General features: G+C 43.5%; 1 protein-coding gene across 1 annotated transcript in view; it reads left to right on the top strand.

The window, feature by feature from the left end:
* ERBB4 (erb-b2 receptor tyrosine kinase 4) overlaps positions 1-26,177 on the top strand; it is a 1,457,122-nt gene that overhangs the window by 1,349,796 nt on the left and 81,149 nt on the right. Inside the window, exons 24-25 of the mRNA XM_073553209.1 lie at positions 12,472-12,569; positions 18,616-18,786. Of these exons, the coding sequence (XP_073409310.1) occupies positions 12,472-12,569; positions 18,616-18,786 (269 nt within the window). The remainder of the gene's footprint in view (positions 1-12,471; positions 12,570-18,615; positions 18,787-26,177) is intronic.

The following is a 26,177-nucleotide window of genomic DNA, read 5'->3' as shown; positions in this document are numbered from 1 at the left end:
GATGGGCAGTCTGGCTCTTTTTGGTGATCCAGCTCTCAAGGCTCCGCTCACCAAAAAGAGCCGGCTCTTTTTGGATCCTAAATGGATCCCTATTGCATGTGTTCAGGCGTCTGAAACCCCACCCACCTACCGCATAAACACCGCCCACTTTCTAGGAACAAATTATATTGCTGAGTGGGCGGAGTTTTGTTCAGGTGGGCGGAGTTACGTGTGCCAAACATCGGGATTTTACACCCAGTGAGAGCCATTCAAGGATTTTAGTGGCTCACACTGGGGTGCTGGCTCCCATTGTTCACAGCAGGGAGCCGTCTCTTTGTGTCGGATCGCTGTCTTGCAGCTACAAATCATGCAGCTGGTTCAACACAAACTAATCTCTGTGCATGCCAAAATACTCGGAGGACATTCGACAATGCTCGGGAAAACCCGAGCAGCGAGTATACTCGCTCATCACTACTCACAACCCATGTACTTTAGGTCTTGTGCACATTTTGAGTATTTGGTCAGTATTTTACCTCAGTATTTAAAAGCCAAAACCAGGAGTGGATGAAAAATGCAGAAGTGACTAGGGATAAACGAATAGCTTCAGATACGAGCTTATATGAATAGCTGTAGCGCTTACAGAATAGCTGCATCAGGAACCCAGATACCTGGAGCGCTCCCGATGATCAGCTGTTTGGCACCACAGCTGCATGTGTCACGGCTGTGTGACAGTCACAACACATGCATGTGGAGCGCCCCGCGGGGCCTGGGGGTACTCGGTACCGTGCCCGTCGACTTCCATGAGGGACGGTGTCACGGCGGCGGCGACCCGGTCCGTAGCCCAGAGGCATCCAGTAATAAAATAGGGGAAAGTTGTGTGGTATTTATGTGGTAAAAATGAAAATAAAGTTATTAGATGGTGAAATACGTGACACCACCTGTGGTATTCTAGTCAGAGGTGACCAGCGCTGCGGTGTTGCTTCTCTGGGATGGATGTTGGGCGCAGCTATGATGTTGTAGCCCTCCACAGGTAGGGGTGTAGTCCCAGGGCAAAGATGTTAAATAAATAGTAAAAATGGCTGTGAACGTTTAGGTGCAGAGAAATGAGAGAAAGACACAGAGAGGTGCAGTTTCTTTACTTTTTACTGGTAATAGGTTGCAGTCCGGAGTACCACATACAGGTGATGGAATGAGTCTGGCTCACCTGGAGGCATTCAGGGGATCTACCTTGCCAGGTGGGGATTTAGGACCTTCCTCTATGAGCTATGTGTGTGGGTCTCCGCTGTATATAACTATGCTGCGACCCTCTATTCATGATGGTTTCACTAACCTGTACGGCTGTCAGCGTGAGCCTATTCCATGGGTACCGTTCTCTTCACCGTCGGCCCTGGGCTCCTTATCCGCTGCCGTGCCCTCAGATGATTAATGTGCACAGGAATTTACAATCCCCTGTACTTTCAGATTCGGCTATCAGGGCGTACAGTTCCTGTCAGCCTAGGACTCTGATATCCCTTTTCTCTTTATTAGCGCTTCACTCAGGGGTCTGCTATATGCATTATTTTAGCTTCCCTAGAGTCTCTCAGTCTCTGCTCTTGTCCTTTCCCTCTTCACAGATCAGCTCCCTGTCTTCATCTGACAGGATCTTCCAGAAAGATCCTTTTACCTCACGTCCTCAAGTTTAACTGTCATTATCATTTCTCCTCACAGCTCACAACTGCTTCATATCCATGACAACTCCTTCAGCTGATTTCTAGCTGACTCACCAACCCCATCTGCTGGCCAGAATTTACAAAGCATCTACCTTTTCTGACCTGCAGCAGGAAATTGTGATTAAATCTATGCTGCCTGGAATGGGGGTCCCTTTTCTGCCTCCAAGCATGACTTCACCTCTTAGAGGGAGGTAATATCACTGACAACTGGACTCTGGGGTGTCACATTCCCCCCCAGTTAAGTTCAGTACTCCTGGACTGAGGAAAATATAACAAGAATTGTTAACAGCAACAATTAATGCAAATTTACAAAGTCTTAAAATTGTAAAAATTATCAAAAACCAGACAAGAAAAAGAAAACAATAGCGCAGTTACTGCAGCGACCAGTCCTTACGCTGCTGTTGAGGAATTGTCTTTGTGCTTGTACCTGGAGTTTAATTGGTGGGAACCGCCTTAACCCACTTTGTGTGTCCTCCCTGGGCGTGGCTGCAGGGCACTTTGTAGATGGGCCTGTTTTTCGGCCACGCCAGTGGCTTATTTTTAAGGCCTTTTTGGTGTAACTATTTACAAATACAGTTCTGACCACACATAGTCCTGTGGCCCAATTGTCCTTTAACTGGTTATTGCGAATACTTAAAAAAAGGTTCATACAGTTAGTCTCTGCAGGCTCTCATGCTTAACGGTTACAACTATACATTCTTATTACTTTATTTACATTATGTAATCCCTAGCGGGCAGAGATCTGACCTCTAGTACTACGAGTGGATCTACGCAGTATAGGTATTTCTGATGACCTGACCTGTTCTCTGATGTATACTGTTGGTGCATTAGTCACTACACTATAAGTAGACTTGTGTAAGATAGGTATTCTAGACTGCCTTCTCTGTACTCCTAAACTCACCATGAGATTGTCAGATTCGCTGTAAGCAGGGGACAGATTTTTGCATTCCTCTGCAGATGTTGTATCTGTTACTGGAGCCATTTCATTTAGAGTCTCTTCTTCATCTGGTGCAGTAGGCTGATGAAAGGTTAGTACTGGTACTACTATTGCCTGATTTACTTGCGTCCACGTCCGAGGAAATTCTCCAAGTATAGTTTGAATCTTTTCTTCCACCTCTACTATTGGTTGTGGAGTGTCTTGGACTTCTTTCTTGTCCTTCAATTGATCAGGGCACATCTTTAGATGATCTCTTGAGACTGCTTTGAAGGTTTCTCCTCCATCTTTGCTGATGATACATACTTTGGTGTTATTATAGTCTGAAGGTATCACGGTGTATGGCTCTGCTTCCCACTGGTCATCTAGTTTGCGAACACGTCTCTTTCTTTTAAGTACTTGATCTCCTGGTGTCAAGGAAACTGCAGGGGCGTGTTGGTTGTATTTTCTTTCCTGCATCTGTCTTGCTTGGGACAAACTTTTCTCCACACATTCTTGTACTTTGCGGTATTGTTGCTGCCACTCTGTATTCCAGTCTGCATATGATGATGTTATTTCAGGTGTTAAGACTCCCATGTCCAAATCAATGGGTAACTTGCTAGGTCTTGCTCTCATAATCACCGGTATATGATTATACAGATCTACCAGATCTGGCAACTTCTCTGGCCACTGGTTTCGTTCTTCCAGAGGTAAGGTCTTCAATAAGTCAATTACCACCTGGTTCATCTTCTCACACATGCCATTTGTCTGTGGATGGTACGGCGTCGTTCTGATTTTCTTGCAACTGTACATGTTACAGAACTCCTGGAACACTTCTGCCTCAAAGGCTGGACCTTGGTCAGTGAGCACTTGTTCAGGGTATCCGTGTGGTCGACAAAAGTGTTGCTGAAATGCCTTGGCTGCTGTCTTCGCTGTTTGGTCTTTAACAGGCACAACTACCAAGAACCTCAAGTAATGGTCCATGATGGTCAAAGCATAGGTGTAGCCATTCCTACTCAGAGTTAACTTCACGTAATCCAAGGCTACAAGTTCAAGCGGCTGTTTTGTGATGATCGGCTATAATGGGGCACGCTGGCTGTTTCGGTCTTTTCTGCGCAGGTTGCATGGGCCACATTCTCGGCACAACTTCTCAATGGAACTCCTCATGCCAACCCAGTAGAACCTTTCACGAAGTAGAATTTCCAACTTCTTCCAACTGAAGTGTCCTGCTCCATTGTGGTACGCCTGCAAGACCATTGGCACATCCCTCTTCGGGACTACTACCTGCCAGACCAGTCCATGTGTGCGTGAGTTGATGTTCCTCCGACACAGTTTACCCTCGTAGATGAACAGCTTGCCTCTCTCCTTCCATAGCTGTTGTGCTTCCTGCGGATCATCTGGACCAGGGTGTGCATCAGCTTGTGCCAGCCACTCCTTTACTAGGCGAACAGCTGGATCACAAGATAGTGAGTCTCTGCCCACTCATGATGGGGTAATGGGTTCAACGTTGCCTCTCGTACGATAAAGCGCTTATTCCTTACTCCTTGAGAGCGCTAGGCTGCAATTGGACGGTGGAAGGCTGGTAACTCGATTTCTTCGAGTTCTTTTGGATCTTCTCCCCCGTCTGATGAATTGGGCATCCCGGACAGCGCATCTGCATTAGCGATCTTATGTCCTGCTCTGTACTTGATGGTGAACTCGTAGTTGGACAGCCGGGCCATCCATCGCTGCTCAAGTGCCCCGAGCTTTGCCATTTCAAGGTGGGTTAGCGGATTATTGTCCGTGTAGATGGTGAACTTTGCGGAAGCCAAGTAGTGCTTGAAGCGCTCTGTTACAGCCCAGAATATGGCGAGGAACTCCAGCTTAAAGGAACTGTAGTTGTCGGGGTTCCTCTCATTGGGACGAAGCTTCCTGCTGGCGAAGGCAATCACTCTCTCTCTGCCTTTCTGCACTTGTGACAGCACTGCTCCCAATCCCACGTTGCTGGCGTCAGTGTAAAGTACAAATGGTTGGTCATAGTCAGGGTAGGCCAGGACCTCATCTCCTGTGAGGGCCAGTTTCAACTTGGTGAAGGACTCTTCTATCCTTTTGTTTCACTCGAATGGAAGATTTTTGTTTTTGGCCTTCTTGGATTGGCCCACTAGAAGATCTTGCAGCGGTGCTGCTATCTTGGTGAAGTCCATGATAAATCTTCGGTAGTAGCCTACTAACCCAAGAAATTGCCTCACTTCATGGATAGTGCTGGGTCTTTGCCAGTCCCGGATAACGGTGACTTTGTCAGGATCGGGTGCCACACCTTCCGCGCTCACCACATGGCCTAGGTACTGCACCTTGGGTTTCAAAAGGTGACATTTGAACGGTTTTATTTTCAGGCCAAAGTTTGACAGGGCTTTGAATACCTCGGCTAGGTGCTTCAAATGGTCTTCGTAGGTTTTGGAGAAGACGATGATGTCATCCAGGTACAGCAGAACGGTTTCAAAGTTTTTATGTCCAAGGCATCATTCCATTAGCCGCTGAAATGTTCCTGGTCCATTGCTGAGCCCGAACGGCATGTAGTTAAACTCGCAGAGGCCCATTGGTGTTGTAAACGCCGTCTTCTTTATTGTCTGCCTCTGCCACAAGAACCTGCCAATACCCACTGGTGAGATCTAAGGTAGAGAAATAATTAGCAGTTCTCAGTGCAGCTAGTGATTCCTCAATTCTAGGCAATGGGTATACATCTTTATGTGTAATGCTGTTAATCCGCCTGTAGTCTACATACATCCTCATAGTACCATCTTTCTTCTTAACGAGGACTAATGGAGCTGCCCAGGGGCTACAACTATCTCTGATTATCCCAGCCTCCTTCATCTCCCGTAACATGCTCTTGGCACATTGGTAGTGTGCTGGGGGTACAGGCCGGTGTCTCTCTCTAATGGGTGGATGATCTCCGGTGGGCATAGGATGTTGAACCCCTTTTGCCTGCCCAAAATCTAGAGGATGCTTGCTGAAGACCCGTTCAAATTCTCGAGCCACTCGGTAAGCCCCATGCTTTTGGTGTGAAGGGGTGGAGTCAGTGCCTACGTGTAGCTGCTGACACCAATCCTCCTGTTGCCCTTCAGAACCATTCTCTTCCACCTTGTCAGGCGGAAGCAAGGGTTCTAGTGTCTCGATTGCATTGTTACTGACGGTGAACAATTTAGCAAGGGTGGCATACCGGGGTAACTGGACCTCTCTCTCCCCACAATTTAAGATGCGTATTGAGACTCTCCCCTTGCGGACATCAACTACCCCTCTGGCTGTCCGGATAGTGGGCCTACTATCAGAGTACATGGGTTCTACCAGGGCTTGGTAATCTTGACCCCTTAGCCCTATTGCTGCCCGATACCAAATTAATATTTCACTTCTGGGAGGTACTGCAATGGGGAAAGGATCACTTACTCTGACACTGCTGACTTCTCCACCAGACAGCTCTACCTGTTGTCTCTGCATCAGGGCTCTGATCTCCTTTTGCAGGACCCGCTGCTGAATGGAGCTGGCGGTCTCGGCTACCTGTTGTAACAAAACAATAATTTCTCCAGGACAATTTTTAATTATATTAGTGCCTAAAGTGATCATAGGATGGCATTCTCGTTTGTCAATATCAACTATTATCAAACCTTGCGATTGCAATTCTACTCAGCCAATTTTTATGGTCACCTCTTTATATCCCATCTGAGGAAAGGGCTGACCATTGCTGGCAAAAATGACAAGGTCTTTATCTGGGCGGTGAGTAATGTCTGAACCAGCCCACTACTGCTTAAAAAGAACATATGGTATCGTTGTCACCTGGGAACCGGTGTCCAGTAAAGCGTTCATCGGAAAATCGTCAATCACAACAGGCAAGACTGGTTGTTCTCCTACGTACTTGTCTCGCCAATTTGGTGGGCCTGGTCGTCTTACTCCTGAGGGTTGGCCCTTTGCCCCAGGGGTTGCTTGTTTAAATGACAGTATCTTGCTAGGTGTCCTGCCTTGTTGCAGCGGCGACAAATGGGCTGTCCGTCCTCGTCGTAACGATCGCTGTCTCTCCCTCTGGTCGGCGGTATCCTCTTCTGCTGTCGCCACGGGACATCATCTGGACTGGAGGCCAACTGGATCTTCTTCTTTGGAGTCACTTGTAGGGAGTGCACAGTTTTTGTGAGTGTAGCCACACTTTTGGTTAGTTCCTTGACTTGGAGACGTAAGTCTGCAGCAGAATCATCATCTTGGGACATCTTGTCAGTCTCAATAGGGGTTTTGGAAAGGATGCTGCCTCCTGCTGGTATGTAATTGCAGGATGCTGAGAAGGTTCTGTGCTGCTAGGGTTCGGTTCACGCAGCACTCTGATGGCTCTATCCTTAAAGTGTGCAAAGTCCAATTCAGGATTTTGTAGGGCCATTATGCACAGTTGTGTCCTTTGATTATTAGACTGGAATTCCTCTATGAACTGCTCTGTTAATAATCTGTCTTCATCTTGCACGCTTTCAGGATCAACCTGCTTTACAGCCCGTAGTGCCTCCTGAAGATTAAGGGCATAGTCCCGCATACTGTCCTGCACTCTCTGTTTGCACCCAAAGAATCTCATTTTTATCTCTGTTGCAGTACGGGTATCAAAAGTGTCTTTCAGTCTGGCTAAGATTTGTTTGACAGTTCTTTTATCAGTGTCCGGCCAGGACTTTACTTCCCTCTGAGCCGCACCAGTTAACTGGCCAATGAGGATACTGACTTTTTGGCTTTCTGACAGGGGGTGCACTTGGAACAAACTACATAGTCTTTCTTTAAAAATCGCTCAGGGTGTGCGACTCCCCTGAGTACTGAGGTAACCAGGCCGCTCCTGGTATATATGGCATTGATAGCGGCATTATGGAGGCTGCAGCTGCGACCGCTGCTGAATCTTCACCCGCGTTGAGGATTTTTCTTCCTGCTTTTTCACTTGCTCACTAACGTCAGAGCACGGGCAGGGGCTTCACGTCGTGCTTTATTTCTGGCTCTGTCCACAATTGCACGTCCCTCGCTGCTCGCACGCACTGTGTGATGCAGTTATGGCGGTTATTTGAAAGCTCATAAAAGTCTTTAGCACTCAATTTAATAAAGTCTATGGCGCAAAGTACCCAGCTTTGCCAGGCTCCTTTACCCAGCTTTGCTAGGCTCACTAAATCCTGTTCATGACGCCAGTTGGAGCGCCCCGCGGGGCCTTGGGGTACTCGGTACCGTGCCCGTCGACTTTCATGAGGGACGGTGTCACAGCGGCGGCGACCCGGTCCGTGGCCCAGAGGCGTCCAGTAATAAAATAGGGGAAAGTTGTGTGGTATTTATGTGGTAAAAATGAAAATAAAGTTATTAGATGGTGAAATACGTGACGCCACCTGTGGTAATCTAGTCAGAGGTGACCAGCGCTGCGGTGTTGCTTCTCTGGGATGGATGTTGGGCGCAGCTATGATGTTGTAGCCCTCCACAGGTAGGGCTGTAGCCCCAGCGCAAAGATGTTAAATAAATAGTAAAAATAGCTGTGAACGTTGGGGTGCAGAGAAATGAGAGAAAGACACAGAGAGGTGCAGTTTCTTTACCTTTTACTGGTAATAGGTTGCAGTCCGGAGTACCACATACAGGTGATGGAATGAGTCTGGCTCGCCTGGAGGTATTCAGGGGATCCACCTTGCCAGGTGGGGATTTAGGACCTTCCTTTCTGCGCTATGTGTGTGGGTCTCCGCTGTATATAGCTATGCTGCGACCCTCTGTTCGTTATGGTTTCACTAACCTGTATGGCTGTCAGCGTGAGCCTATTGCATGAGTACCATTCTCTTCACCGTCAGCCCCGGGCTCCTTATCCGCTGCCGTGCCCTCAGGTGATTAATGTGCACAGGAATTTACAATCCCCTGTACTTTCAGATTCGGCTATCAGGGCGTACAGTTCCTGTCAGCCTAGGACTCTGATGTCCCTTTTCTCTTTATTAGCGCTTCACTCAGGGGCCTGCTATATGCAGTATTTTAGCTTCCCTAGAGTCTCTCAATCTCTGCTCTTGTCCTTTCCCTCTTCACAGATCAGCTCCCTGTTTTCATCTGACAGGATCTTCCAGAAAGATCCTTTTACCTCACGTCCTCACGTTTAACTGTCATTATCATTTCTCCTCACAGCTCACAGCTGCTTCATTTCCATGACAACTCCCTCAGCTGATTTCTAGCTGACTCACCAACCCCCTCTACTGGCCAGAATTTATAAAGTATTTCCCTTTTCTGACCTGCAGCAGGAAATTGTGATTAAATCTATGCTGCCTGGCATCGGGGTCCCTTTTCTGCCTCCAAGCATGACTTCACCTCTTAGAGGGAGGTAATGTCACTGTGACAACCGGACTCTGGGGTGTAACACATGGAGAGCCTGTTTTTTTGGCTCTCCATACATGTGTTGTGACAGTGAAACAGCTGCGACACATGCAGCTGCGGCGCCGAACCACTCCTGGTTTTGGCTTAGAAATACTGAGGTAAAACACTGGCCAAATACTTAATGTGTGCACAAGGTCTAATGCTCTATGAGACCATGTTCACAGTGGGTATTTTGTGAGTTTTTTTACCTCAGTATTTGAAAGCCAAAACCAGCAGTGGGAGATAAATACAGAAGTGGTGATGGGTTTCTCTTATACTTTTCTTCTGATTGTTCCACCCCTGGTTTTGGCTTAGAAATACTGAGGTAAAATACTGACCAAACACTGAACGTGTGCATGAGGCAAGAGTGTTTGTTGAGGTTTTGATGTTGCAGATTTTCTACACCATTTCTGCACACATTAGGAAAATTGCTGTACTTGCATTTTTTCATTATGTTTTTGAGTGAGTTTTTTGTCTCTTTTTGGTGTGTCATGTTTTTAACTAAAGCTGCCTTGTTTTAAATACTTCCTGGCATTTGGCCTTGAGAACTTTATTGATAGTCATGTGCGGATTACATGCATTTTTTAAATGCGCATTCTCAATATCTAATGCAATTCTACAGAGGAAATCTGCACAAAAAATTCAAGAGAAATAGACATGTTGCGGATTTCATATGTGCACCGCAAGTCTGTTTATTCTGTGTATAAAAAGCACAGTGAGATTAGATTTCTAGAAATGTCATCCAGTTTCCCGGATATAAGACAACACGGTTTTGGTGCAGCAAAAAATGACTCACCAAATGTGAATGTAGCCTAAGTGCTGTGCGTCCACAATGAGGTTTTGGTGAGATCATGATGTTGCATATTTTCTTCAATATTTCTGCTCCCATTAAGTAAAATACTTGTGTATATTCGAAAATATGCAGCATGAAAAACTCATAAAATACTCATGTAACCTAAGGGGAGATGCCCACGATCAGTAAATGCTGCGGGATGCATATTTGTGCAGCATCTAACCCGCAGGGTCCAGATTTTACAACATAGTAGATGGGATTTCTAGAAATCCCATACCCACTATGCATGCACAGACGCCTGCGGCTCACCCGCGGAGACTGACATACAGCACATCTTTCCAGACCGCAGCATGTCAATTTGTCTTGCGGAGATACAAGTCTCTGCAAGATAAATTTCCCCCCGCACAATGTATCGAACGCCATGATTCCGCACAGTTCAGTGAACACATGCGGAATCACCTGCGTTCTATAGCCGGCGACACTATGGGCACACTGTGTCCAAAGCGCTGCCACTTCTTGATCGTCTGCACATACCCTATCAATCCAATATTTTCCAAGTCAAGGATAACTGAAGGGTTTCTGTGCAAAAAAATAAGGTGTCTCTGAACTATAAGGTTGTGTGCACACGCTGCGGATTAGGTGCGGATTCATCCGCGCGGATTTTGTAAAATCTGCAGGTCAAAAGACCTGCGGTTTTACCTGCGGATTGCTCTGCAGTTTTGCCCTGCAGTTTTTCATCTCCTCAATGGAGGAGATGGCAAACTGCAGCAGAATCCGCAGAAAGAATTGACATGTCAATTCTTTCTGCGGATTGAAAACCGCAGATAATCCGCGCGGAAAATTCCGCACCGTCTGCATTGCGGTTTTTGATTCCCATAGGGAATCATGGTACTGTACACCGCAGCAAAAACTGCTGCGGCTCCGCAGCGGCCAAAACCGCTGTGGAACCGCAGCAAAATCCGCAGCGTGTGCACACAGCCTAATTGTGATTTCTCATCTTCTATTACCATAGTGGGGTTTATGTGAACAATATTGCTTTTATACTTTTTTCAACTGATATAAAAAATAATATTGGATAGAAATGTTGAAATTTTGGGGAATATTTAGCTTACTGAAAAACTTGGTATTGGGCAAAAAAAAACTAATTTCTTTGTACATCATTGTCTGCCCATCAAAGAGAAAAACCGGCACTGGATTAATCGATAGACAAAAAAAGTGCATTCACTTAACGAAGGTGATGTTGTCTTCAACTCATGGCCAATATAAGTGTCTGTAAAGAGCCCAGCCGCCTGCACAAGAGTTAAATCCCTGTGAGATACACTGCAAATACTTTGAAATGCTTTGTACTTTATCTTTTCGGTGTAAGCACAGAAAGGACATGCACCAGTAAACAGGGGCTGGAGAAAGAGGGAGAGGGAGGCAGAGACATGAGATATATGGTTTTCTGTAATGCTTTGTTCTGGAGAGAGCCAAGTATTTCACCTTGCCACAAATAACAAATGTCTCCTATGCCAGAGGGCTCCACAAACCGTTGCCGAATGATTTTACCCCTGTCCTGCTATATAAGACTGCAACATATTCCTTTATAAGGGTTAACACGTGTAGGACATGGAGTGACGTAGTATCTTATTTTATGGTTGTTTGTTTTTTTTTCGTTGACGCTTTTCTCCAATTTTCTATCATACTCTAAACCTCCTCATAGTTTAGGCCACTTTTCCACCAATCCGGACATCCATCTTTTTTCCATCCCTGTGGTTGTGAAACACCAGAGGGAAACTCATGCCAGAAGGGATCCCATAGATCAGTGTTCCCCAACTCCAGTCCTCAAGAGCCACCAACAGGTCAGGTTTTAAGGATTTCCTTAGTATCACCCAGGTGGTGGAATTATTGCCTGTGCAGGTGAGCAGATCTCACCTATGCAATTGTATGGGAAATCCTGAAAACATGACCTGTTGGTGGCTCTTGAGGCCTGAAGTTGGGGAACACTGCCATAAGTCATCATTTACAATCACCTGATGTATCATTTGTTGCAATAGAGCAAGGAGTCAGATTATGAAACGATACATGTTGCATTTTTCCATGCCACTGACCAGTTTTCCAATTGAAAAGGCCAGATGATGGCTGATGAGATTTTGACATTAGTTGTCATCAGTTGAGGAACAAGAAAACTGATCTGGTTGGCCTGAATATATGAATATATGGAATTTATGGATATACGGGTCTTAATTGGACTCCTTTAGGGCAGACAACCGTATTTTTTTGTCTGAGTGACAAAAAAATCGGATCACACTCTGACCAATGCTATTCTATGGAGTAGTGCACATGTTCTATTTTTTGCCTCCGACTGAACCAGTCCGAGAAAAAAGTCGCAGCATTCACGAGTTTGATCCGATTATTGGATCACACTCGGCCGTGCAAGTCAATGAGTCCTGGCAAAATCGGATTGCACTCGGTTGTCATCTGAATGTAGTCCAATTTTCATGGACTGACAGAATGGAGTTTTTTTCCCCCATATTCTCTTTAGAGAAATTCATATCACATTCTGATCACAATTTGATCACAGCATATTCGGCCCTATTCTCTTGGATGGGGAATATACGGTGATGTGACCTTAACCTAAAAATTGGCATTTTGGGGCATTTTTGTGTACAAAACAGAAAGAAAATGTTGTCTTTATACAAAGAATTAAGTTAATTACCATTTGCTTTTCCTTTCCAAAGGTTGGATGATTGATGCTGATAGTCGCCCCAAATTCAAGGAGCTGGCTGCAGAATTTTCTAGGATGGCAAGAGACCCTCAGAGATACCTTGTTATACAGGTACCTTATACCACATACGTGCCTAAAAAGTGAACACTTACACTATGAAAATATTAAAGTAGTGTTCTCAATTTTGGAAGTTATCCACTATAATACTGCCATAAGAATTAATAAGAACAGTAATCTTGAGTGACCAATGCTCTATCCACAAGGAGCTCTTTAGAGCTAGCGGTTCTCTTGATCAGTGAGAGTTCCCAATGGTCAGACTTCAAGCAATCGGGAATTTATCTCCATAAATAGGGGATAACTTCCAAACTTGAAAATACTCCTTGTGCTATTTTTACTACTTTAGATGTTTTTCTCTAGGACTTTTTCTTTTTTATTACATTTGTGTTAACTCTGTAATATCCTATATTATAATGTAATTATAGGTGCAGACAGTATTTGTAGTAGTTTACACTTTCACCACTATAAAAGCCATTGAATAACTATTGTTCCGATGCAATGATCAAATTATGAATTTAAATGTTGTCACTGAGAACCATACTCCATGCATAAGTAGTTGAATGCGTTGGCATGGATGGAAAAAATAGTCTTTAACTCTTGTCCGTGAGCTGCATCCATTCAAGTGGATAAGCTTTAGCTGTAGTATCAGACACAACCCATGGTGGAGCTGTTTCTGGAAAAAAGCAGTACCTTTCTCACACCAGGACAACGAACTCAAAGGGAAACTGTCACCAGGTTTTTGCAATGTAATCTGAGGACAGCATGATGTAGAGTTTAAAACACTGAATTCAGTGATGTATCACTTATTAGACTGTGTGCAGTTGTTTTCTTACTATGAAAGTTTTATCACCAGGACTTTATCATTGCCAGGACCTGGTGCTTCAGTGAGCTCTGGTCTGACCACGCCCCTCCTCTAATAAGCGGCTGTCTCACTGGTGTGGGCGGGGTTAGCTTTCTCAGCTCTGCTACATTTAAAATCTTTGATTCTATCATAACTGCTGAACCCAGTATACTAAGTGATATATCGTTGGAATCAGGGTCTCTTTTCCTACATTATGCTGCTCTCAGATGAGGTAGCAAAAACCTGGTGACAGATTCCCTTTAATATGTAATAGGAGGTTATTTTACAAAAATTTGACATATAATGTCATATTAACACAAAACAATTTTTTAGCACAGAGTTCTGTGACTGTCCTCATTATCCAAATAGTCTTTGGAGAAATATTTGAACTTTTTTTGAGAGACAAACACATTTAGATGTATGGAATATATTTTTCTTGTTATTTTTTGCAAACAATCTGCTGTGTAAAAATACTTTTTATTGAATAATTATTAATTTCTCCCATGTAATAATAATAATCAAAGTAATGAAAGAGTAGTTTACAGCATCCACAAAAGGGTCACTTCCACCCCATTGCTACAAGCACAAAGCCTCATGAATGTGCAATCTTCCTATACCTCTCAGAGGACTTCTTTTTTATTCTCATGTTGCTATAATCCGGGTTCATTGTGCTTATTCTAACACATTTGTATCTGTTCTGCTATTGTAGTCACCATGCTGTTACTGGGAGCCAGAATATCTCCATTGTTCTCAGCGATGCTGAGTTACTGCCATTGTGCTCTGGGGAAGATAATATAATGGCGGGATATCATATAGAATTGCAGTGTCACACTCTTTAAAAACTTAATTGCCATAGCATAACCATCTTTACGCAGGTGGCCTTTTGCTTAAAGAAGCACATAGAACAAGTCTTTAAGTAGATCCTGCCAATTTAATTGACTTCCTTAAAGAAACATAATTATAGGATTCATTTCTATGTCTTTCAAGATTATGTAAATTTTCTTCTGCCTTTAAATGATCAGAAAAAGAAAATAGAAATGGTAGTTTCTTGCAGGGTTTTTATATAAAGTCTAAATTGATGAAAATTCTTATTCTGATAATAAGGTCTATTCAGTAAAAAATAATTTAATCTATTACCCGAGGATTTATACATTTTGCTCTTTCTCATATAAAGGTTTAAGGTGTTACATTATTACTTCTTGTTGAACTTGATTTTCTGAGTCATGATGACAAAATTAACCCAATATAACAAACCTTACAGGAGTAGTCTGGCCTTAAGAATCCATACAGTGCGCAAGTAAGGAGGGAGAGGTGTTGCCCAAGTATCACTTTGAAAATACATGTATTGTTACACTGTATTTGGGTGTGCAATGTGTTTAGTGATGTGCGTTATTAGCAATAGAATTGTGTTCTGCCCAGCCACAGATAGTTGATAAGGACAGGCAACGTTAATAGCTGGAACTAGCCCAGAGTAGGAGGGGCTAAAGTGAAGGAAAAGAGGGAGCTTCCTGTCAGAAGTCAGATAGGGCCTAGCTTCCTGCTAGAGCAGACGTTTGGTCTGATTAGTCAGCAGAGCTGGATGAATTGCATATCCCTAAAGTGAGTGGAGACCAAGGAAATGGATAGTGTGATTCGGAATGTAGACAAGGAAAAGTGTTCAAAGGAGTGTGTGATTCTCTGGAGATGAGGTCTGGAACAGGAAGCCTAGTGGGATGGTACAGCGTTATCTGACAGTCAAATGATGGAGCATCGCTGAGAAGGAAGGACAAAGAGAGACTACTCCGTATGGTAGTTCTAAGGCGCTGGCAAGTAGAAAAGCTAAATAATGGATGTAGTGGCATAAATAGCTCCCCTAAGGGGAAAAGGACATGAAACTGCGGGTTGAGAACTAGGACTTTTGCTTACCGGTTAGGGGTGCTGTTGTAGGAGACCAGGGATGCTCCCAATGTGCTGTGCTGGGTGGTGGTGAAGCTAGAGAAAAAGGCAAGTGGACAGAGAGTGGGGTGAGCTGAGGAAGGAATGGAATGTGCATGTAAATGTCATATGTTCTAAGAGAAACCTCCACAAAGTTTTGCACCCACTATCCACTGTACATACTTCTCACTATATTATTGTTCAGTAAAAGACAGTTTATTTTTGAGTGGTGGTCTCCCTGATTGAAGTTCCGGTCCTGGTCAGCCGATATTACTGGTATCATGCAGTCTGCAAGGGCTCTGTGCACATGCTGCTGAAAATTCCGTGCGGAATCGCTGCAGTTTATTTTCTGCAGCATGTCAATTCTTTTTGCGGATCCGCAGCTGCGGTTTCCATTCTAGCACATAAAAAATTCTCTCTCTCAGGCTAATCCGCAACGTGTGCACATACCCTAAATCCCTATCAATTTAGTGTCATAATCTAAACTTTTTTTCTGATATACTTGAATTAAAAATTCCCTAACTACACTAACTGTTGTTCTATTTTTTTCAATTCTTTCAAATGAAGTGTCATAAGGAGCAGAGGCTGCAGTCATTGCCACAGCCCTTACCCCCTCCCTGACACAAATCCACTTCAGTGGCATTTATTTCAGGTGCTGGGCTAGTCCCTGAGCGATATGAACTGTTCACACTTGTTTGCCAGCTTAGATCAGCAGTTCCGAGCTGGCACCAGAGCACTTTGTCAGAATATCCAGTGTGCAGAGATAAGTGAAGTCACTTGCGGGGGCGGCGCTGATCTCTGCACGCCGAGTATTCTGCCAATGAGCTCTGTTATTGGATTGTTACTGCTGATCTGAGCCTTCAACAGAGAACGTGCTTTCTTTGTGCACATGGCACAGGGACTAGCACCTTCCTGATATAATGTTCCCCATCATATAATACTGTCCCCCATCCTGGGCCCTTTATTTAATAAAGTCCCTCGTCTTTGACCACTTTCTATAAAAAGGTCTTCTATCCTTGACAACTTCCAGTAATTTTGTCCCATCCTTGCCCCTGCCAATAATAATGTCCCCCATCTTGGACCCCATACTATACCTATTTACCTCAACCTGGTATAATGTCTCCTATTATGGACTCCTACTTGGTATAATGTCTCCCATTCTGTCCTTTTTAATGGTATAATATTCCCTATAATCATGTAACAATGTCCCCCATCCTGGACTCTTTAGTTAATAATGTCCCCATCCTGATTTCCATCCTATAACAATCTTATACCAATATCTCCCATCCTGGGCCCCATCCCGATACAATGTCCCCCTTCCTGGAATAATGCCCCTCATTCTGGGCCAATTCCTGATACAATGTCCCCCTTCCTGGAATAATACCCCTCGTCCTGGATCCCCTTCTGATATAATGACACCCATCCTTGGCCCCTTCCTTTTGTAATGCCCCCATCCTGAAACCCTTTCGTTCTTATTCAGCACATTTTAAAAATAAACAATCATACCTTGCCCCCTCCCACAACAACTCCTTTATAGCCAGCGCAGAAGCTGGCAGATGAGTTCTGTGTGCCGTCATGGGCAAGCAGATGTGGTCTGCTGCCAGCCTCTGATTGTCCAGCAGCAGGTATTGCAGTGCACGGAGCTAGCGGATCTCTGCACTGCAATACATTTCAGCTGAATTTTCATCCAAGGATGCATATTTTGTTGAAATTGCCACTGGCAATAGGTGCTGTATGGACCCACTTACCATCGCACCCTCTTCAAAAGCAATCTTTACTCCCATTGCGACTGCAGAATTCTGAATACTGACATTATGTGTTGTAACTCCTTAACTCCAGGAAAGCTATTTGCTAGAAGTAGCTCTGGTAGATGCCAGCATTTGCTTTACAAGAATATGCATAAAATAATTAGGAATTGACAAAATATGACATTAAAAGACTGAAGGACTTATAAATGTGAGTGTTTTCTTATAGAAGCACCCTTTTCTCTGTTACCTCAGTGTAACATATCCCAGACCACATACTATTAACAGATGGTGCATTTGTTTTATGATGCAGAATGGACAAGCAATTAGTGGAATGGATTGATGCAGGCTGTAAAATAAGAACAAGAAAACCGACAATTGTTTCCATGAAGATTACATAAATTTACTTTTTACTAAAAATCAGTGAAATCTCTGCCTCGCCATAGGCGGCATTTTAATGTAAATGCTGTTTGAACAGAAAAGATTGACAAAAGATTCCTTTACAAGAGCAAAGATCCCACGGAGACAGAGAAGAACTGCTAATAAGCTTCTAAAATCCCGTCCTCTGAGCTGTGCAAAGTTTGAAGGTGAATGTGCTCAGTCGCTTCCTTCTATACTATGTCAAAGCGTAACAGTCCAAAAAACTCACATAAGGAATCAACAGACCCTGTCAACCGCTGTCCAGAAATTGATTCTGTGAGAGGGGTAGACAGGGAGAAAAGCAGAGATAAAGCAATAGAGACGCGGTAATGTGGATAGTCTCATTTGATGCATAGCATTTCTGATTCAGTCAATATGTCCCTGGAATAAATCAAATTAAGCAGTGTTGGAAGGACTGTCTTACCATGTCTTTCCCTGGCTGCGCGCTTTCTTTGTGCTCTGTAATGCATTCTTATGGAGGGGAGCTGAATTCCTTATTTTATAAGAATATTGTGTACAGATATTAAGCCCTCTATATGTTAGGTAGTAGATAGATAGATAGATAGATAGATAGATAGATAGATAGATAAATAGATAGATAGATAGATAGATACTCCAAAAAATGAGTAACGGGGTCTTCCAAGCTGGGGTACCTCTTTCAGTACCACCCCGTGTTTTCGGAGGTCAGCTCTGCGTTGGCGGGAGTCTGAATGAAGGACGCTGGCTGGAATTCCTCTGAGTGCATGGGCGCATATAAAAGATCACTGCTTCTCCATGTATTTCCAGTCTGACAACACTTTACTCACAGGACACAGAATATATCACACAGATACAGAGGGCCGGCCAATAGAAAAGCGGCAGGCCAGACATGCATTACAAAAGCAGCAGGTGCCCGGAGCCTGCCGATGTTTACTGTGGGAATTACAAAGGTGGGAGGAGGGTGGACACTGCTGATACATTAGGGACATGCATCTCACATGGAACCTATTATATATACATATAACTGCACAACATATTCTGGGTGCTGAGTGGTTCTGTAACAATGAGAGTAGAACTCCAAAGTTAGATAATGAAAAAAACAGATGTCAATCCGACCATATGACATTCTGGTTCAAAATGGAGAAGACTTTGGACAGATTAGATTAGTCATTGATAAGTATATATTTTTTTTCTTCTCTAGGGAGATGACCGCATGAAGCTTCCTAGTCCTAATCACAGCAAGTTCTTCCAAAACCTCCTCGATGATGAAGATTTAGAAGATATGATAGATGCCGAGGAGTATCTTGTCCCTCAGGCCTTTAATATCCCACCTCCAATCTATACCTCGAGGACACGAGTCGACTCCAACAGAGTAAGTGATTGCACTGTAAGCATTGACATGATGTTATTAGTTATACATAGAACCACATGGTATAGTCTGATATCTTTTTATAATATATCCTATCAGCAACACAGCCCCCTTTAGATTAGGACAGCTATGTAATGTCCTGTCACAGCAATGTGCCAGAAGACTAAAGGACCCTCTTTATCCCGCCAACACTTTCAAAGTCAGGTCTGTTCTTCCTCTCAGCTCTGCCGAGTGACTGATAGGGCTGATTCATTCAGCATTATTGAGGAATTTATATTATTATTTTATTCTATTTTGGTCACAGGTAAAGAGGACCAAGGTTGTCCGTAAGGTTATTCCTAAAAATATCCTTAAAACACCACATTGAGGTAGCACTAAGGTCTGGTCCCTGTTTCTAGTAAAATACCTGCAACTGTCTTCTGCTCTTCCCCTCGACACTCTTGTTCCATTCCGCTATCTTGAGACCGCAGCTAGTGAATTTCTGGGAACCAGAGGTAACGGTCACAAGCTTTTAATTTAAGTCTATGAAACCCATGTTCTCACCCCGTTTAGGCTCTCAATGATTTACATTGAGTAGTGACTTCCGGATCACCCAGCAAACACTGGAGGAGTCTGGTAGGTCACAAATAGCAGAAGACAACAGGAGAGGCGCTGATAGTGGATGGTAAGTATATTACTAGGGGCAGGGAACAAGCATTGGTGATACCACTCTGGTGGTAAAATAAAGTGGTGCTTTAAAATCTATTCTTTGTATTGCTTTCAATCGTCTTTAAACAATGGTTTGGCATTTATTTGTCTCACTAATTTTATATTTTGTACTGGGATAGTATTCTTTGAAAAGGCAGCTTAATTGGATTAGAGAATCTATCACTACATTGTAACTTGGAATTAGTTTTGCAATTAAATTAATTAATATTTTTTTTAATATACTATTGTGTTTCTAATTCACAATGGTTCACAATTTCAAGATCTTTTGCTCTCAATGAATAGAAAAATCATTTGGCCTAAAATCTGTCCTGATTATATCTAACTGCCAAAGTAACACAGTTCAAGATGGAGGTTTTCCGGAACTTTTTTTGCAAAGTCAAGAAAGATTGTAAAAAAAAAAAAAGCTGCTAACAACTTGACTTTTCTGTGATCTCTAAGGGTACCGTTACACTTAGCGATGCACCAGCGATCCCGACAACGATGTGGATCGCTGGTGCATCGCTAAGTGGTTGCTAGTGAGCTGCCACACAGGCAGATCTCTCCAGCAACATAGCAGCGGTCGGGGGTCGCTACTTACCTGTCAGACGCGGCGATCCTGACGTCCTCCCGCCCGCGTCCACGCGTCGCTCGTCAGCGCCACAGGAAGCGCCCGACGAGAAATGGTCCAGAATGTTCTCGCGCGATCAGCGATAATCAGCGGGGGAGCCCGTCGGAGGTAAGTATCACATGTAGCGATATCGCTAGTAATATCACTGCTGCATCACAAAATCGGTGACGTTACAGCGATATTGCTAGCGATATCGCTATGTGTAACGGGCCCTTTAGACTTCTTTTACACTTGCCATGTTTTTTGCAGCCCGTTTTTGCCGTAATTTTCACTGTCTTCTGCGAAAACAGGCCGCAAAAATCTTCTCGAATCACCGTTTTTCTGGTATGGAATAACTTTTGAAAAGTAGAAAAAAAAAGGAAATTGTAGATAAAATTGAAAGTAAAAATAAGGCGTCCCGCAAATAAGGTCTTCAAGGTGTAACGCAAAATCAACACACTAGGCAAGCTTCCGTTGTTTTTGCGGCCCCATTGATTTGCAATGGGGGCCATGTCTGTAAGCTGTGAAAAATATCGAGCAGGCTCGATATTTTTTCACGGCCGTAACTACGGCCCTCACGGGCGTACGGCACTCCAACTAATTTTTCCGACCCGTTTTGGCGGCACCATATAAATATATTGGGGCTGCAAAAGCACGGCAAGTGTAAAGGGGGTTTTACGCTAAAGCGTCACCAATTTTGCGACGCAGCAGCGATACTGCTAGCGATATCGCTATGTGTGATACCACCGACCGGCTCCCCCGCTGGCTATCGCTGATCGTGCAAGATCGACAACGTCCATTTCTCGTCGGGCGCTTCCTGCTGGGCTTCCTGCTGGCACTGACGAGCGATGCGTGGACGCGGGCGGGAGGACGTCAGGATCGCCGCGTCTGAAAGGTAAGTAACGAACCGCTGTATCGCTGCTGCATCGCTGTGAGATCTGCCTGTGTGGCAGCTCACTAGCGACCATTTAGCGATGCACCAGCGATCCTGACGGGTCGTATCGTTGTCGGGATCGCTAGTGCATCGCTAAATGTAAAGGGGCCTTAAAAGAAGCCTAAAGGTCTTTGTTGATTTTCCTGCAGTTGATCACAATCTGTGCACTCACATGACGGGTGTAGTCGCTCACTGGCCTCAGAGTACAGAGGCTGACGAGGACTACCAGCGCTATAATGCAGGGGCAGCAGGAGATTAATCGGATGAATTATGATTTTTTTTTTAAGTATTCCCTACTTTCTAAAAAAAATGGATATCCTGAACAACAACTTTAAAGTTAAAAGAAAATTTGAACTTGAGGTGTAGAGACACTACATATACTAAGAAACTGCTCAACTGTCCATTATTCAATTAACAACCTATATTTGCAGAAAACTCCCATAAATACCTTTAAACCTAATGTCTACTCCCGCATTTACCATATCTAGAAATAATATAAATCCTTGTGATCACTAGAAATGAGCGAATTTGTTCGGATTTTGGCCTCAAATCTGATTTTGACATATTTGGGCCATATTCAAACACTATTCATGACGAACATATTCAGTAATTTCTACTCCCATTGATTCTAATGACGTTCGGCTGCGTTCGATGAATATTGCAAAAACAATATTCGATTCCGATCGTTTTCGGAACCGAATCCAAACAAATTCGCTCATCTCTAGTGATCACCTAAATCAATAAAATTCAGATTAGTTCCGTTGGCTGCATATTGTAAAGAACTCCAATAGAATTGATAGATGGTCTGCTGTCCTTCGTGCTGAGCTGGCCAAGGTGCTGAACATGGAAATGCTCAACAAGTTATTATTCTCTACACGTTGCGCCATGTTGGACAGAAAATGTTCTACACTAATTTTTACAATATCAAATTCCATACATACAATGATGATAATATTAAACAAATTGTGTTAATGACTATAAATATTATAGCTTTTGGAAATATTTTACCATTCAGCAAAAGTTGTAAGTTGCTTAGTGCAGTATAAGGGTAATACTAATCTCTGAGTCTACATTTTATATTTTTATTGATACTTTATTGAATTGGCTTTGACTTTGTGATTATATTTTCTTTACATACATTGCAGCTTTTCAAAATTTGTTCAAAATATTCATGTCTAACTATTCCTTAGACAGTTACTTATCTGTACCACACTGTCAGATATGGGACAGCTCATCAGCTCTCACAGGCGATTTAAATGTCTTGAGCAAAGATAAAATCTTTAGAAAGATAAAATCTTGAAAAAGTTTTAAAAAACATTTGAAATGTCTTTAGATCTGTGGAACAGTCAGATCATGTCCACACGCTGTGGATTATTTCAGGATTTAGATATCTATTTGGCATTTTGAATTCCATTGTAAAATCAATCCAAGTGGAGAATCAGAAAAACACTGGCACTGCTACAAGCATACTTTTCTGTGATTAAGGGTTCACTCTGATGCTCTCGTCATTCATGATGACTCTCAGAATAGCACAAGCCCTTCATAAATTACAAAATTACACTTTAATAAATAAAAATGATGTGATACTCACCTCTGATAATTCATTATTGAAATTTTTTTACCTTATTTAAATGGTTACAAAACCTTAGTAGAGACTTACATGCAAACTGTTTATGTGTAGTCACTAGAGTTGAGCGATACCGTCCGATACTTCAAAGTATCGTATCGGATGGTATCGGCCGATCTTTAAAAAAAGTATCGGTATCGCCGATTCCGATACCGGAAGTCCCATTCAAGTCTATGGGACTTCCGGTATCGGAATAAGAAAAACCCTTTCCTGCCCTTGTACAGCCTCTCTGGGGTCTGTACGGGCCTTTCGGGGGGCTGTGCCGGCCTGCCAGGGGGTCTGTGCAGGCTCCGGTGGTCTGTGCCGGCCTGCCGGTGGTCTGTGCAGGCTCCGGGGGGCTGTGCCGGCCTGCCGGGGGGCTGTGCCGGCCTGCCGGGGGGCTGTGCCGGCCTGCCGGGGGGCTGTGCCGGCCTGCCGGTGGTCTGTGCAGGCTCCGGGGGTCTGTGCAGGCATCGTCCGATGGGACTACAAGTCCCATCGGGCGATGCCTGCTACCATGACAGTGATTGACACATTAGCCAATGATGGGGCAGTAGTAGTCCCATCATCCGGCTAATGTGTTAAATGTAAAAAAAAAAAAAAAAAAAAATTACATGCTACATACATACAACATGCATACTACATACATGCTACATTCATACTACATACTACATACATGCTACATTCATACTACATAAATACTACATGCAACATACATACTACATATATACTACATGCATGCTACATACATACTGCATGCTACATACATACCACATATATACTACATACATACTACATGCATGCTACATGCATGCTACATGCTACATACATAACACATATATACTACATGCATGCTACATACATACTACATGCTACATACTACATATATACTACATGCATGCTACATACTACATGCTACATACATACTACATATATACTGCATGCATGCTACATACATACTGCATGCTACATGCATGCTACATACATACTACATACATACTACATGCTACATACATACCACATATATACTACATACATACAATACATTCATACAATACATACATAGACATACAGTACATATAACATAGAGTAACATACTTACCAATACTTGTCACATTGTTCCCCGAAGCCATTGTCTTTTCCGGAATAAATATTAACATAACAAACCACAAAAATACTCACCCACGATCCGAAGCAGTCCACGAGTGTGTCCCACGACGATCTTGGGTAGAGAACTGCAGCATCAGCTGTTGCTGCCGTTCTCTACGGGCTGCAGGAATCCAATGACGGAAGGTAGGTATCCTTCCGCACTGTATTCCTCCGCCACTTAAAAAAAAAAAAAAGTCCCTAGTCTCACTTTATGCCATTGCTGTGTGGGAAATTCCCACGCAGCAATGGCATAAAGTGAGACTAGGGACTTTTTTTTTTTTAAGTGGCGGAGGAATACAGTGCGGAAGGATACCTACCTTCCGTCATTGGATTCCTGCAGCCCGTAGAGAACGGCAGCATCATCTGATGCTGCAGTTCTCTACCCAAGATCGTCGTGGGACACACTCGTGGACTGCTTCGGATCGTGGGTGAGTATTTTTGTGGTTTGTTATGTTAATATTTATTCCGGAAAAGACAATGGCTTCGGGGAACAATGTGACAAGTATTGGTAAGTATGTTACTCTATGTTATATGTACTGTATGTCTATGTATGTATTGTATGAATGTATTGTATGTATGTAGTATATATGTGGTATGTATGTAGCATGTAGTATGTATGTAGTATGTATGTAGCATGCATGTAGCATGTAGTATGTATGTAGCATGCATGTAGTATATATGTAGTATGTATGTAGCATGCATGTAGTATATATGTAGCATGTATGTAGTATGTATGTGGTATGTATGTAGCATGTAGTATGTATGTAGCATGCATGTAGTATATATGTAGTATGTATGTAGCATGTAGTATGTATGTAGTATGTATGTAGTATGTATGTGGTATGTATGTAGCATGTAGTATGTATGTAGCATGCATGTAGTATATATGTAGTATGTATGTAGCATGTAGTATGTATGTAGCATGCATGTAGCATGCATGTAGTATGTATGTAGCATGCATGTAGTATGTAGCATGCATGTAGTATGTATGTAGTATGTATGTAGTATGTATGTAGCATGCAGTATGTATGTAGCATGTATGTAGTATGTATGTAGTATATATGTAGTATGTATGTAGCATGTAGTATGTATGTAGCATGCATGTAGTATATATGTAGTATGTATGTAGCATGCATGTAGTATGTATGTAGTATGTATGTAGTATGTATGTAGCATGCAGTATGTATGTAGCATGTATGTAGTATATATGTAGTATGTATGTAGCATGCATGTAGTATGTATGTAGCATGTAGTATGTATGTAGCATGCATGTAGTATGTATGTAGCATGTATGTAGTATGTATGTAGTATATATGTAGTATGTATGTAGCATGTAGTATGTATGTAGCATGCATGTAGTATGTATGTAGTATTTTTTTTTTTTTTTTTTTTTTTTTTTTTTTAACATTTAACACATTAGCCGGATGATGGGACTACTATTGTCCCATCATTGGCTAATGTGTCAATCACTGTCATGGTAGCAGGCATCGCCCGATGGGACTTGTAGTCCCATCGGACGATGCTTGCACAGACCCCCGGACATCAGCACAGCCCCCCGGCAGGCCGGCACAGCCCCCCGGCAGGCCGGTACAGACCCCCACAGGGTGCACAGACCACCGGCAGGCCGGCACAGCCCCCCGGCAGGCCGGTACAGACCCCGGGCAGTCCACACAGCCCCCCGGCAGGCCGGCACAGCCCCCCGGCAGGCCGGCAGAGACCCCCGGAAGGCCCGAAATGACGGCGCATCATGATGCGCACACACCGCGCATCATGATGACGTCAGGCCGTCAATCAACTGAACTTCCGATTCCGATGCCGAATTCCGATATTGAAAAAATATCGGAAGTCGGTATCGGAATTCCGATACAGCAAGTATCGGCCGATACCCGATACTTGCGGTATCGGAATGCTCAACACTAGTAGTCACTCTTCCAGGCCAATTCCAAGAAGAACCATGACTACATGTGAAACACCTATAGATGCAAGTTTCTAGGCCTAGGTCTAGAAAATGTGTGACTACATGTGAAACAGATGTAGACAAAAATCTTTAGGACTAGGCATAGGAGAAGCATGACTACAAACAAAACAGCCGTAGACACAAGTCTCCAAGTCTACAGCTAGAAGAAGCTTGACTACATGCGAAATATCTGTAGCTACAAGTCCTTATGACTTTGCCAAGAGCAGAGTTTCCAAACTCCTGTCCTCTTAGCCCCCAACACATCATATTTTCAGGATTTTCTTGGTATTACACAGGTGATGGAATTATTATTAAGGCATCAGAGAGTGCCACAGGTTCTCTTACCTGTGCAATACTAAAGAAATCCTGAAAACATGATGTGTTGTGGAGGCCAATGAGGATGGGGTTTGGCAAACACTGGCCTAAAAGAAGCAGTACTACATGCAAAATAGCT

The sequence above is a fragment of the Dendrobates tinctorius genome, unplaced genomic scaffold (assembly GCF_039654945.1).
Source record: "Dendrobates tinctorius isolate UK_male_01 unplaced genomic scaffold, ASM3965494v1 ptg000199l, whole genome shotgun sequence".
Taxonomy (NCBI): domain Eukaryota; kingdom Metazoa; phylum Chordata; class Amphibia; order Anura; family Dendrobatidae; genus Dendrobates; species Dendrobates tinctorius.
The sequence above is the reverse complement of the archived record's forward strand: the minus strand, read 5'-3'. Positions and strand labels throughout refer to the sequence as shown.